Raw genomic sequence first — 16241 nt, forward strand, 5'->3', positions numbered from 1 at the left:
CAGTGCAATATCTGCATACAATGTACAAATCAGTCTAATTTAATAATTCTTCATTAACTCTACTAAATGTAATACTTTATGTATGCATTTATTTTACATTATCATGATTCTTATTCCTAAATGTTTACTTGACAGATTATATTGTTTTTATTTTCTGGAAAGCTCTTATTGTACTGAATGCTCCTTAACAAAATCATGATTCATACATTTTAAATATGGGGCAGTGTTACAGAACAGAGGTTCTCAACATTTTTACTGTGAAGAAGACTGGTGAGATGGAGAATGAGATTTTGCTTATTTAAATCAAGCACTGAAATTATTGAATAGTTTGTCCATTTAGAATTACTAAGTCAAAAATGATCGTTGGCTTTGCCTCAAAATTGAATATTGCATGAGGCACTTTCTAAAACATTGAATACATTTATATATAAGGAGTCACACTTTTGCACAATGTTATAAGCCAATGTTTATGAGAAGGACTGCAGTGCCTTTGAGAACCACTGGACACCATAAAATGTTATAGCCCCCATTTCTTCTTTAATTTATTAACGTTTAACTCTCCTCCTGTCCACTGCTGCATGCCTTTTCTTCACAGCTGAACCTTATTCACAGTGAAATCAGTAACTTGGCTGGCTTTGATGTTGAGGCGATTATCAATCCGACCAATGCAGATATTGACCTTAAAGATGATCTAGGTAAATGGGTCTTGGTCATTTCTTATATGGACTTAGAGCTGCAAAGAAAAGAATTTATGAGTGTTGCAAAGCCAAGAGTCTGATACCAAATTAAATTTCTTGTTGGCCTACAGTTTAGGCATACTATATTTCAAAATGAAAGCAGTATAGTGTTTCAGCTCAATAAACATATCAACCAAATGATTTTGCTAGATAAAGCAAAATAACTCCTATATATTGTCAGATATGCAACATTGTATGGAACTGATTAAACATCTTTTATTAAATGAGTATTAACTTACTAAAGCTATTCTGTAAAGTTCTGAATAATGACAATACTGAGCTTGCAGTTAATTGAAAGAGTAGTACCAAATTAGTGTAGCCAAAGTGATGTGTAGCCTTGGTCAAAATACTCTGGAGATTTCCAAGATTGTAGCTTATGTTAGTTGTTGCTCAAAGAGTTTCCTCAGTTACATTTGTAGGTTCAGTTGATACGCCTTTTCTTAAAAATCCAGGGCAACAAAGTAGACCTTTTGTCTATGTGCTGGCTAATTGTTTTCAGTTAATAAGAAACAATGAGTACAAAGATTATGGTGAAATTGGGAAAGGCTATTTGTGAGTCAAGTCTGCAGCTAATAAAATCATTAAATCCTACTTAAGGTATTATGAATAATGTGTAAGCAAGTCTGTAGCTAAGGGATGTGGCCCGTTCTGACTTTCATTGCAGCTTTGCTGAATAACTAACTCATATCCTTCATTAAATAAATGACCATACGGGATAGATGATACTCTTGGATCTCTTGCAATTGACGTCACTGAACTGGAACAGGGTGTTTTATATCATCATTTGTGTAAAATGTACATCATTTCCGGACAAAGTGGAGACAAGCTCTTCTCATGAGGAATGTTAGGTGGTATGATCAAACAAACTGCTGACATATCCTGTGGTGAAACTAAATATTCTCAATAACAGGTTTTTCACTGCTGTTGTTCTTATGTGAACTAACGTAAAAGGATGTGATGCAGTGACTAAAGAGGCTTGCTAAAGAGTGAATGTCCGCTTTCAGATACCCAATAATGTCCATCCATCCATTTTCTGTATACATGGTTACAATATATTGAGGAATATTTTGGAAGAAATTAAGAAATATATATGGAAATGTGGGAGTAATTATAAACACAGCAAGTGATCGTGAAGAATGAAATGTTTAGTTAAACAGGTTTTTTGTTGCATATATATTTATGTATTTATTTCATTATATCTTAATGTATTCATTTTATTGTTAACACACACAATGTGAAATATGCAGTAAACTGTTATTTTCACCAATCAAAGTTTAGAGGGTGGGCTGTTGTGAGTCCTGGGCATTGATTGATGAATCACTACTAGAGTAGAATTAACTCTTTGACCCTCAAGGACAACATTTACAAGAAACACTTCAGATGCAGACCTCTGACGATGAATTCAAGATCTTTTTTAATTAAATAGCCACAGAAATTGTTGACAACTTTTTCAAGTGCTTAATTGCCTCAGACATTCACTACGTTAAGCATTTGCTTCACCGACGAATTGCCAATCAAAATACTCTTTTCTAGAGCCCACTCATTTTGCTTGGACGGGTGAAAATGACAGTTTTCATTTCTATACATATTTCATGTTGCATGGGTTGTCACTGGAATAAGTGAATTAAGAAATAATTCAATAAATATATAAAAAAAAGCAACAAAAGACATATTTTATGAAACATATATTATCCATCCATCCATTATCCAACCCGCTATATCCTAACTACAGGTCTGCTGGAGCCAATCCCAGCTAACACAGGGCGCAAGGCAGGAAACAAACCCTGGGCAGGGCGCACACACACACACAGGACAATTTAGAATCGCCAATGCACAAAACCTGCCTGTCTTTGGATTGTGGGAGGAAACCCTCACAGACATGGGGAGAACATGCAAACTCCACGCAGGGATGACCTGGGAAGCGAACCCGGGTCTCCTAACTGTGAGGCAGTAGTGCTACCCACTGTGCCACCCAGACATATATTATGCTGGTTTTATTTATTGACTGTCACATTTCACACTACATTTATTTTTATTCATATTTATTTAGTTATTTTTTTGTCTGAAATATTTCTCCATCAAAAAACTGAATCTTTTCCCTGTATCTTAGGCACAATGGTGGGAACCACCACTGGAAAGGGTGCTTTCTTACTACAGGGTAGAAAAACCCATGCACTTTGTGCTCACTAATGCTGAGCCAATTAGAATTTCCAGTTTTTCTAACATGCTTATCAGTGAGATTTGGGAGAACATCGGTTTACACACAAGCACAAAGGCAGGATGTGCAAAGTCTACACACACAGTGACCAGAGATTCTGCACAAGGTGCCTGGGGCTGTGAGACAGCAACAATAACCACTGTGCCACCTTAATGCTCTACACTATGACCTGTACAAAAATTAACAGAAACACCATTTGGAATAAATATATTACATTTGTAAAGAAATAATTGATGGAAAGATTTGTAACAGTTAAATTATGATTTGTCTATGCATAGCTATCAGTTTATTTGAATCATGTATATTTACAATTACCCATCACAAAACAGATGTATTTATTTAATCATTAAAGGAAAAAGTGGGTTAAAAATGAATGAATGGATGGATATTCCTTTATTTGCTAATTCTGTTTTCTTCATGTAAATAATTATCCTTCTAGCATTGGATATTCTAGTTATAACACTGAATCCCCACGGAACACATGTTCTTGTATAAAACCTTTTAATATTTACAGTTCCTAGAAAAAGTATTCACCACCTTGAAGGTTTTCATATTTTATTGTTAGGCAACATTGAATCATAGTGGATTTATTTTTACTTTTTTGACACTGATCAACAGAAGAAGATTATTTAATGTCAAAATGAAAACAGATCTCTGCAAAGTGGTTTGAATGAATTGCAAACATAAAAGACAAAGCAATTGATTGCATAAATATTCACCCATTTTACCCATTTATTTATGACACACCTCATTCACAAGTGATTCAGCCAGTTGGTTTTAGAAGTCACAGAATTAGTTCATTAGTGGTAAGTTGATTGTAGTCTAAGTTAACCTTTTTTGGGAGATCCAGCTTGTGGTATGTCAGTATGGTGGCCTAATCTACACAACAAAGACACAAGGAACACTCTAAACTGAGTGAAAAGGTGATTGAAAAGCACAAGTCAGGAGATGGATACAACATTATATTATATTCTAGTCAAAAGCTTCAGCTGGTAAAACTCCAAGGAGATAGCAGTTGTCTGCACAGTTTCTCCAATATTACACACTGTAGCTTGTACAATATCTCCTTCAGACTTCTCAGAGGTGTCTAGGTGGCCTTCCTCACTAGCACTCATCTGCCTGCTCTAGGCAGATTTACAGTTGTGGCATACTCTAACTACAGTATTTCTTCTTTAACTGGATTCCAGTATTTAATGATTTGGAAATTTTCTTGTCTCCATTCACTGACTTGTGCTTCAGTCACCTTTTTCACCTTAGAGTCGTCGGTTTGTCTTCATGTGTAGGTTAGACCAACTACTGACTTACCATAACCTTCTAGATAAGGTGCATTTATCCAACAATCAAATTGAAACCCCTTGACTACAGACAGGTGATCTCCATTGAGTTAAATATGTGACTTCAGTTGTTTTGTGTTTTAGATTTGTAGTACTAGGGTGTTGTACTCTGTTAGCCATCATGGATGTAATGAGAAGTCAAGCAAAATGATACCTTTTATTGGCTAACTAAAAAGATTACAATATGCAAGCTTTCGAGGCAACTCATGTCCCTTCTTCAGGCAAGATGTAATGTAGTGTTTTATATTTGTAATTAATTCAGAAGCACTTTTCAGAGATCTGTTTTTATGTTAATGTTGAAATGTCTTTTTCTGCTGATTATTTTCAATAAAGTCAAATTAAATCCACTGCGATTCAATGTTGTATAACAACAAAATGAGAGAACTTTCAATGGGGTAAATATTTTCATAGGCACTGTAGCTTTACGTATGCTTTGAAAAGAGTGAAATAAACCTCAGACTCCAGCACCCACCTAATATAATTTTGATATCATTCCAACTATGCTATAAGCATCAAATTAATACACTTCTATTCAAAATGTACTTTAAATATATTTATTGTAATTAAAAAGCATACTTGCCTCTGTTTTGGTGTGACTTTCTAACATCTGATTGTGCAGATATAGCTTAGAGGCTGTAATACCGTAGTACTTTTGAGCACACTGTCTTGTCTAATTCCGCCATTTACATTTTAGGGTGAATTGTTAATCATTCAAAACTCAACCTGTGCAGCTGATTTATTGAGGGAATCCTGGATACTAGGGGCAATGGCCCTCATTTGCTACAATCCTCTAAAATATGGATTGACGGTTATCAAAATGAGTGGGTTTAGGAATTCTTTGAGCTGTTATTAAAGTAAATTGCAGTATGTCAGCCAAGGCTAGTATTTATTTTGCTATGGAGATGTTGATCTATTTAAAAGAATCGTGACATTTTAAATATTGTATGTTCCAAAAATATGATAATATAGACCAAGTTTCTGACCATAATCTATATTATTTACAAATATGAAAATAATTTTGGAGCAGATTAGCCAATCCTAAACTAATTTCTTAAAGGATATCCGTATAATAAATGGATTTAATTAAATTCTTTCTTTCACAGCTCTAAGTTCACATCACTTATTGAGTAGGTGTGTTCTGAGAAGATTGCGGAAATCCTTGAAAAGCAGTGAAAGAACATAATAATTAAATTGTATGTTGTACATTATGAGTGGTTTGTCTAAAAAGGAATGACATCGAGAGCAGGTGATGTCTTCACTCATGAGACAGACGGGTGGCCCCTATTCTAAACAAAGAGACCTGTCTGCATTAAATAAACACAGCTCGCTTTTGTTTTCCTAGATTCTGTCTTTTCCCAGTGCTGTCTTACCTCAGTGACAGGACAGTGTGAATTAGCAATAATAATCATCTTGGTTCATCACCTGCTCATTTTTCATCCTTTACTTGGACAATCTGCTTTTTAGATTTGGTGTGTGTAATCCACAAAGTGAAAGCTGAACTGCATTGCCCTCCATTCATCCACCCATCCATTATCCAACCACTTAATACAGTTCAGGCACACTGTTTTCTGAACCAAGCAAGAAAGGGGTCAGCCCTGCATAGAGCACCAGTCCATCTCAGGGAGCATTTATGCACAAACTCATATGACAAAGCAAAATAACTTTCCAGTGTTTCAAAGACCAGTGTCTTTTTTCTTGTATACTGTAGGTTGCCAAGCTACTCCCTACTCTATAATTTACAGAGCTATATTTTATGTATTTTAAAAATCATCCATCCATCAATCCGCTTTCTGTACCTGCTTAACCCATTACAGAAGTGTGTGGCAGTTGAGATACTCTAGCTTGCAGGACTCCAGTCTGTCACACAGGTCTAGTACTGGGCCTATTAACTTAAAAAGAAAGTTTTTGAGATGCCAGAGTGAACCAAAATGAGAACATGCAAGTCGCAAAGATGGTGTACAGGCTGCAGCCTGAATTTTAATTCCCAAATTGGTCACTATGGCAAACTTTGGTAAAACAAGTAAACATAATTAACATGTATGGTAAACAAGTTTTTATTTTATACAGTACCTTTCTTAGCACACCACTTGAATAATGTCTAAGGAAAGCATGTCATTAATACAAGCACCTTTAATCCCCTCCATTAATACATAACACTTTCAGTGAATTATTAAGAACCAGTAAAAACAGTTATCGCACATCCGAAATCTTAGTGGTATTCCACCAACTGCTTAAACTGTTGGTTTTTTAGTGAATTTCTATTTTCTAATTTGTTTTTTTGAAATATATAAAGGGTATATACATTTTATGACATCTGTCAATAATCCAAAATCTCACTCCTCGGCCCCAGAAAGAAGTTTACAAATTCTCAAATTTTAATTAAATTTCCCACAGGGGATGCACAAACCAGTGTGTTTCTTTGTGCCAGTCCCAAGCCCGGATAAATGGGGATGGTTACGTCAGGAAGGGCATCCGGTGTAAAATTTTGCCAAATCAATTTGCGGACAACGATGCAAATTTCCATACCGGATCAGTTGAGCCCTGGGTTAACAACGACCGGCACCAGTACTGTTAGTCAACAGAATGCTGGTGGAAGTTGGGCTACTGTTGGCCGAAGAAGGAGAAGAAAAGGGGGGAGACGAGAGGAGGAAGGCAAAGAGAATGGAACTGAGGGTAGGAACTTTGAATGTTGGCAGTATGACTGGTAAGGGGAGAGAGTTAGCAGATATTATGGAGAGAAGGAAGGTTGATATATTGTGTGTGCAAGAGACTAAATGGAAGGGGAGTAAGGCCAGGTGGATCAGAGGTGGATTCAAATTGTTCTGTCATGGTGTGGATGGGAGGAGGAATGGAGTATGGTTATTCTGAAGGAACAGTATGTCAAGAGTGTTTTGGAGGTGAAAAGAGTGTCAGACAGAGTAATGATTATGAGGCTGGAAATTGGAGGTGTGATGATGAATGTTGTTAGTGCATATGCCCTGCAAGTTGGGTGTGCAGTGGGCGAGAAAGAAGATTTTTGGAGTGATTTGGATGAAGTGATGAACAGTGTACCCAGAGACAGAAAGTGGTGATTGGAGAGGATTTCAATGGACATGTTGGTGATGGGAAAAGAGGAGACGAGGAGGTGATGGGTAGGTATGATGTCAAGGAGAGGAATGAAGAAGGTCAGAGGATAGTGGATTTTGCCAAAAGGATGGACATGGCTGTGGTGAATACATATTTTAAGAAGAGGGAGGAACATAGAGTGACGTACACTGGAGGAAGATGCACATAGGTAGATTATATCCTATGCAGAAGAGTCAATCTGAAGGAGATTGAAGACTGAAAAGTGGTGGCAGGGGAAAGTGTAGTTAAGCAGCATAGGATGGTGGTCTGTAGGATGATGCTGGAGATCAAGAAGATAAAGAGAATGAGGGTAGAGCCAAGGATCAAATGGTGGAATTTGAAAAAGGAAGACTGCAAGGTTGAGTTTAGGGAGAAGGTGAGACAGGCACTGGGTGGTAGTGAAGAATTACCAGACAGCTGGGAAGCTACAGCAGATGTAGTAAGGGTGACAGCAAGAATGGTGCTTGGTGTGACATCTGGACAGAGGAAGGAGGAAAAGGAAACCTGGTGGTGGAATGGGGAAGTACAGGAGAGTATACAGACGAAGAGGATGGCAAAGAAAAAGTGGGATAGTTAGAGAGATGCAGAAAGTAGACAAGAGTACAAGGAGATAAGGCACAAGGTGAAAAGAGAGGTGGTGAAGGCTAAAGAAAAGGTGTATGATGAGTTGTATGAGAGGTTGGACACTAAAGAGGGAGAAAGGACCTGTACCGATTGGCTAGACAGAGGGACCGAGCTGGGAAAGATGTGCAGCAGGTTTGGGTAATAAAGGATAAAGATGGAAACATACTCACAAGCGAGGAGAGTGTGTTGAGAAGATAGAAAGAGTACTTTTAACCAGGTTGCTTAATGGAATCATGGAAAGTGAGAGGATGCCTGAGGAGTGGAGAAGAAGTGTACTGGTGCCGATATTTAAGAATAAGAGGATGTGCAGGACTGTAGTAACTACAGGGGGATAAAATTGATGAGCCACAGCATGAAGTTATGGGAAAGAGTAGTGGAAGCTAGATTAAGAAGTGAGGTGATGATTAGTGAGCAGGAGTATGCTTTCATGCCAATAAAGAGCACCACAGATGCAGTGTTTGTTCTGAAGATGTTGATGGAGAAGTTTAGAGAAGGCCAGAAGGAGTTGCATTGCATCTTTGTGGACCTGGAGAAAGCATATGACAGGGTGCCTCGAGAGGACTTGTGGTATTGTATTAGGAAGTCAGGAGTGGCAGAGTACGTAAGAGTTGTACAGGATATGTAAGAGGGAACTGTGATTGTGGCGAGGTCTGCGGTAGGAGTGAGGGATGAAATCAAGGTGGAGGTGGGATTACATCAGGGATCGGCTCTGAGCCCTTTATTATTTGCAATGGTGTTGGACAGGTTGACAGACGAGATTAGACAGGACTCCCCGTGGACTATGATGTTTGCTGATGACATTGTGATCTGTAGTGATAGTAGGGAGCAGGTTGAGGAGACCCTGGAGAGGTGGAGATATGTTGTAGAGAGGAGAGGAATGAAGGTCAGTAGGAGCAAGACAGAATACATGTGTATAAATGAGAGGGAGGTCAGTGGAATGGTGAGGATGCAGGGAGTAGAGTTGGCGAAGGTTGATGAGTTTAAATACTTGGGATCAACAGTACAGAGTAATGGGGAGAGTGGAAGAGAGGTGAAAAAGAGCGTGCAGGCAGGGTGGAATGGGTGGAGAAGAGTGTCAGGAGTGATCTGTGACAGACGGGTATCAGCAAGAGTGAAAGGGAAGGTCTACAGGACGGTAGTGAGACCAGCTATGTTATATGGGTTGGAGACAGTGGCACTGACCAGAAAGCTGGGGGTAGCAGAGTTAAAGATGCTAAGATATGCATTGGGTGTAACGAGGATGGATAGGATTAGAAATGAGTACATTAGAGGGTCGGCTCAAGTTGGACGGTTGGGAAACAAAGTCAGAGAGGCGAGATTGCGTTGGTTTGGACAAGTGCAGAGGAGAGATGCTGGGTATATTAGGAGAAGGATGCTAAGGATAGAGCTGCCAGGGAAGAGGAAAAGAGGAAGGCCTAAGAGAAGGTTTGTGGATGTGATGAGAGAGGACATGCAGGTGATGGGTGTAACAGAACAAGATGTAGAGGACAGAAAGATATGGAATAAGATGATCCATTGTGGTGACCCCTAACGGGAGCAGCCGAAAGAAGAAGAAGAAGATGCTTTATACTTTGGAAGCATTATGGTTAGCACTGCTGCTTCATGGTTCCACCATCCTAGTTCCAAAACTTGTTCCTGATTGCACTCTGAAGTTTTCATGTACTCCTAGTATCTGCATTGGTTTCTCCAGTTTTATTCCCAAAGATGTGTGTCTTAGGTTGATTGGCAATTCTAAAATTCTCTGTGTGTGCATGAGTGTGGCCTGTGATGCACTGGCACACCATTCAGTCTCCGATACTGCCAACTTAGGCTATAGCCCCTCATGTCCTTCAACTGAGTTTAGCAAGTTTGAGCATGTTACCTTCTGTTAGACTGTTTAAGTTATTTGGTAAGATAGTGAATAGTGACAGTGTGAAAAACAGTAAAATAATCCATTTATAAAATTACATTAAAGTTCTGATAAGGGTATAGTTCTTTTTCAATGCAGCTATAGTCAGCTCTGTGTGAATCAAATGTAAAATCCTTCTGTCTTAAAAAAAACATTTCTGATTTATGTCTAAGTGTTCTGTCTTGCTGTTGAAGTGCCGCCTTCACTCTTAAAAATAACAGATCTTTAATGGCACTTTACTGTGTTATGTGGTTCGTTGTAGAACCATTGTTTTACCATTTTGGAAAAAGTTCTTTGCATAAGAAATTGTCTCTTTGTGCTCTTAAAAGGTTCCTAATATATGGATAAAATAAAAATCCAATGTATAGTAGGCAAGCTAGCATAATTCTGAGAGATGAAGTAAAACGTAACTTAGCCGGTGTTATTGTATACAGTAAGAGTCATTGTTTGGGAGCTAAAAATGGTACCCCTATGGCATAACTCTTTAAAACCACTCTAGCATCTTTATTTCTAAGAGTGTAGGTGGTCATTTAGGCTTCATTCATTCATTACATTTGTCTAAAATAACATAATATTATCGTCATTTTTCATTTTGTGTCTTGTTTTTTAGATTAAGCCCCTGTTAGGACCTTGGCATTTGTTAACGGAACGTTAGTTGCTGTGCAACATCTGAGCATGTATTAAGTTGCAGTGAAGCCATTTGGCTTTCTTTAGCTCTGCTTTTCAAGGATTTTTGTAATCTCTACAGAAAGGGTGCAAACCCAGAAAGGGGCTCTTTGCTTTAATGCTATGTAATGTGACATTTCTTTGTTTTTCATGTCTTTCTCTGAAACCTTCCTTGGGATTTCATGTTCCATTAAATATGATATGTTTCATTTTTAATTTAATTTCTTTCCTCCCACTTTCAATGTTCATCATCACAAAGGAAAATGTGTCTCATGTAATTCCCATTGGCTTGAGTTTTTATGTATGCTCAACTTCCCCTTGACCTTCAGTGGTTGACACTGGGTGTTTGCCTGTGTTTGTTGTTGTTATTGTTTTAGTTGCAAGTTGTGCAAGCTGACATTGCCTCCATCGACAGCGAAGCTATTGTACACCCGACCAATTCTGATCTCTACACTGGTGGGGAAGTAGGTAATGACATTTTCTCACTGCAGGGCTCTTGTGTGTTTGCATTCATTGGCAACAAATCTAAAGGTTGAGGGCTGTGATCTTGATTTGCAACTCCTTGCCACTTCCAGCTGCTGCCTTTTTGCTCCCTCACTACCCCTCAGCATGAGCTTGGCTGGTGTTATGAGAAAGAGCGCGGACCAATGTTTGTCTTAATCATTCCACGTTTGACAACTTTATTATAAACCACGCTTACAAGCTTTACTGCTATTGGTCTTTTCAATTCTTTTAGAGCAAAGGTGGGCAGTCTTGATCCTGTATGACAGCAGCAGATGTACATTATTATTGGAGTCAATTTGAAAAACGTGGGTTGAAATCATCATTTTGTAAAATAAATTAGTGTCAAATTCAGTTACTTTTCTTTGAAGAGATTTTTTTATTTCATGTGACCTCATGTGATCTGTTCATTAGTCCCTATATTTCTGCTATCGATGACCAGTTAATTCTACATTATCTACTCATTTTAGGTGTATGCCCTTTCAGACAGCAGAAGGCTCATTGTATCCTTGCAGTGATGAGTTATGCTCCTTTCATTCTTTCTCTAGTGCTAGTCCTCATATTTGCTGATTGACCAGTGTAGACAGGACTCACAGTAGCATTGGCCTGTACCTTTATAGAACTAACACAGTTAGTAAACATATTCTGCTAAACGGGCTGAGCTGCAAGGTCAAGGGCTCCCGACATATTGTCTGAAAAGCATTTGCTAGTAGTATTCGTTGGCATAACATTAACAGTACCAGATATCTTGCCATGCTTTAATTTTAACTTATATTAGCAAGTAAGGTACCATGTTTTCTTTTTTAACATTCATGTTGGTTGAAAGTACAGGCTTAGATCACGCAGTACCTATAAAAAATTTTCACTGTCAATGAAGTTTTTACATTTTATTGTTAAACAACTTTGAATCTTAGTTGATTCAGTTTGGCTTTTTGTGACATTGATCAACCCAAAAAAGACGCTTTAATGTCAAAGTGAAAACAGATCTCTGCAATGTGGCTCGAATTATTTACAAATATAAAGCAAAGTAATTCATGACATAAGTGTTCACCCCCTTTAATATGACACCCCATAATCATCATTGCTGCAGCCAGTTAGTTTTAGAAGTCACAGTGGAAGTCACCTGGCAGTAATTAATGGGTTTCCATTGATTACAGTATAAATGCACCATATCTAGATGGTCCAACTTTATGGTAAGTCATTATGGTGGCCTGACCTACAGAAAGAAGAGAAAAGAACACTCCAAGCAGTTCTTTTAAAAGGTCACTGAAACACACAAGTCAAAGAATGGATGCAAGAAACAATCCAGATCACTGAATGTCCATTGGAATCTAGTTAAGAACAAATGGAAAGAGTATGGCATAACCGTAAATTCATCTAGAGCAGGCTGTCCACAACAACTGAGTGAACCTGAAAGAAAAAGGCTAGTGAATGAGGCCATCAAGAGACCAATGAGTTACAAGCTACAGTGGGAGTGATATCTAAGAAAGTGCAGGAAAGTAGGCTGAAATGGTATGGACATGTGATGAGGAGAGACAATGAATATGTAGACAAAAAAGTGATGGGAATGGAAGTACAGGGGAAGACAAAGCAAGAGAGGCCAAAGTGGAGATGGATGGATAAAGTAAAAGAAGATCTGGAGGAAAATGGTTTGACTGGGGAGCAGTTGCAGGACTAAGCTATATGGAGGTTAATCAAGCACATTGACCATACATAGGAGTGGGAAAAGATGAAGAAAAAGAAGATGTAGAAAGCAGGGAAATCCTGGAGGAAAACCTGATGCATTCTGTAACAATCCTGCGCCTTGAGAGAATGTTTGTTTTCCTGCAAAACAATGACCACAAGCATGAAACCAAAACTACACAGGAATGGCTTCAAAAGAACAATGGTATTGTCCTAGATTGGCTGAGTCAGAGTCTGTGGCTGTGGCTGGACATGAAAAATGCTGTTCATTCACATCCCCATGCAACCTGACAGAGTTTGAGACTGATGGGGAAAAAATGGCCGTGTCTAGATGTGCAAAGGTGATAGAGAAACAGATGTGCACACAGATTTATGCCTGTCATGGCCGCTAAAGGTGCATATACTAAATAGTGTCTTACAGAAGGCGAATACCTATGCAATGAATAATATTTTATAGCTGTAATTAATTTAGACCATTTTGCTAGAGATCTGTTTTCACTTTGACATTAGACAATCTTTTCTCTTGATTAATGCCAACAAAGCCAAATTAAATCCACTGTGATTCAATGTTGTATAGCAATAAAGTTTCCAAGGTGTTGAATACTTTCTATAGGCACTGTGTATGCAGCTATAGGACGACAACAGCTCACTGCTAAACCATAAAATTTTTGCATACATTAACACACGTACTTTATGAAGATAGGGTGTCACGGTGGCGCAGTGGTAGACCTGGGTTCACTTCCCAGGTCCTCCCGGCGTGGAGTTTGCATGTTCTTCCCGTGTCTGTGTGGGTTTCCTCCCAAAGTCATGCAGGTTAGGTGCATTGGCGATCCTAAATTGTCCCTAGTGTGTGCTTGGTTTGTGTGTGTATGTCCTGTGGTGGCCCTGCCTGGGGTTTGTTCCTGCCTTGCGCCCTGTTTTGGCTGGGATTGGCTCCAGCAGACCCAACAACCCGTGACCCTTTGTTAGGATCTAGCGGGTTGGACAATGACTGGCTGGCTGACTGACTGTCAGAAGATAAACAAATATAACATTCTCAGACTTGCTTAATCCAACGCAGTGTCATAGATGGCTGGGGCCAATCCAAGCAGCGCTTGTTGCAAGACAGGAAACAGCCCTGGATGGGGTGCAATTTTGTCAGATGTAAAGTTACAAACAGTAAAACAGAAATGAATCTGGAATGATAAACATAAACAAGTACTAGCACTGTAAAACACTGTTAACATAATACCAAGTAGCGACAAATTTAAAGCAACCATTAAAGTGGCATTATGTTTATAAAAGGTCATTTGAACTTTTCTCATCAACTCCCAACTTTTGACAAAGTAAACAAAGTAATTTTTTTTTGTGGAATTTAGGGACTTCATATTTTTCCTACACAGTTGCATTACTTAACTTTAAGCTGACATTTCTGTAGTAGCTCTGTCCTAAGTAGTCAACAGTATGTCATTGCTTTTTATGTTTAATTGTGTCATCTCAACATATGTCAGAAAGACTTAAAGAGTCAGTTTGAAACATCCAAGTAATGCTTTCAAATTCCATGTGTCCTGAAACTGTCACACGGATTCAGTTTAGCATTACTGATCAGAATCAATCATAAAAATTTTCATTTGTGCTTCTCTACTGTGGACATTATTGGTATACATTTTTATTTGGCACAGTAAGTACAGCTTTCCATGTGAAAAAGTATTTATTACTATATGATTTCAGGCACTGTTGGTGCTAGAAGTAAGGAGTAGTGAGTAGTGTTCAGTTTTTGTCTTATTTAAGGAGCTACTGATTGTATGTCTGTCCTCACTTACACTTAATGTTGGTCTGTAAAGCTTGGATAAAGTGGAGTGGTAGATTCCACAAAGGTTTTGAAATGTTTGCTCATTAGATAAGAAGAAGACTGCAAAGGTGGTCTTAATGTTTAGGCAGGGTCTGTTCACAGTAAGAGGCACAAACTAGAAGCTGACTTAAAAGCTGACATTTAAAACTCACAGTTCAAAGAGGTCATCTAGGACCTAAGTCTCAAATATGGCTGCCAATTACTAAGGTTATATACAATTCAATCCACAATTTTTAAACTTTGTTTTGCTTATCCATTGGATATTTCTTAACACGGTCTTGCATAATGAATATTATGCTATGCTTCCTGATATTTAGCCCAATTCAGCAAACATCTAAAATACAATACTAAGAAAATAATGTCATCCAAATCATCAAAATATGTTTAATTTATACTTCCCTATGTGAATATTTATGTTTTATACAGTAAAAAGCATGTTTTGGCAGTGTAGTTTATGTTTTGCTGTTTTCTATTATAAACAGACATGGCAATGCAAATAAAATTTAGAAACCGCTGTGTTTCACTACCAAGGTAGTGAAAAGTAAGAATCTTTATTGTGCTTTTTGTTCATATCACTCGTCACAAAGCACTATATTTAGTCAGAATGTACCAAAATGAATAAATTCTTCTGTTCCTTATAACACAGCCATCATGTACGACTGGTTGAAACTGAAGCTGTGAAATGGATCTCACCAGCCCAGCTTCTTAACCATCGGGTTCTTGGTCACCTTTCTGACTAAGGCCCTTCTCCCCTGATCGCTCAGTTTAGATGGCCGGCCAGCTCTAGGAAGAGTCCTGGTGGTTTCGAACTTCTTCCACTTATGGATGATGCAGGCCATTGTGCTCATTGGGACCTTCAAAGCAGCAGAAATTTTTCTGTAACCTTCCCCAGATTTGTGCCTGGAGACAGTCCTGTCTCGGAGGTCTACAGACAATTCATTTGACTTCATGCTTGGTTTGTGCTGACATGAACTGTCAACTGTGGGACCTTATACAGATAGGCGTGTGCCTTTCCAAATCATGTCCAATCAACTGAATTTACCACAGGTGGACTCCAATTAAGCTGCAGAAACATCTCAAGGATGATCAGGGGAAACAGGATGCACCGGAGCTAAATTTTGAGCTTCATGGCAAAGGCTGTGAATAGTTATGTACATGTGCTTTCTCAATTTTTTTATTTTTAATAAATTTGCAAAAATCTCAAGTAAACTTTTTTCACGTTTTCATTATGGGGTGTTGTGTGTAGAATGCTGAGGAAAAAAATAAATCTAATCCATTTTGGAATAAGGCTGTAACATAACAAAATGTGTAAAAAGTGATGCGCTGTCAATACTTTCCAGATGCACTTGTATATCATAATATAGTATATAGCCAGAACAACCTGCGGAGACATACAAGTAATTTAGGCCCTTCTATTCTTGTGTGTATTTACCTGCTATAGTTATTCAGAACACACACACTATTTAATTGAAGAAGATTCAGAAGGCAGTTCTTATAACAGGCTGTAGGTTTATGTCAATGGAAAACTACCAAACGCTTCACACTTACCTCCAGGCTTAGCTTCACTTAGTAATATAACTTTTTTAAACCCACTTCTTACAATTCAATTTTGCTGGGGTCCAGAGCCCACTTATCCACTTACCCCAACAAGGCC

The 16241-nt window shown here is 38.3% G+C and overlaps 1 protein-coding gene across 2 annotated transcripts in view; it reads left to right on the forward strand.

Moving 5' to 3' along the window:
* Nucleotides 1-16241, forward strand: part of LOC120541925 (core histone macro-H2A.1) — a 67301-nt gene that overhangs the window by 22960 nt on the left and 28100 nt on the right. The window contains exon 6 of one of the 2 annotated variants that reach the window (XM_039773908.1): nt 596-695. In XM_039773908.1, the coding sequence (XP_039629842.1) occupies nt 596-695 (100 nt within the window). Of the gene's footprint in view, nt 1-595; nt 696-10949; nt 11041-16241 lie in introns of both variants that reach the window. The other variant, XM_039773909.1, reaches the window with a different exon arrangement.

The sequence above is a fragment of the Polypterus senegalus genome, chromosome 13 (assembly GCF_016835505.1).
Source record: "Polypterus senegalus isolate Bchr_013 chromosome 13, ASM1683550v1, whole genome shotgun sequence".
NCBI lineage: Eukaryota > Metazoa > Chordata > Cladistia > Polypteriformes > Polypteridae > Polypterus > Polypterus senegalus.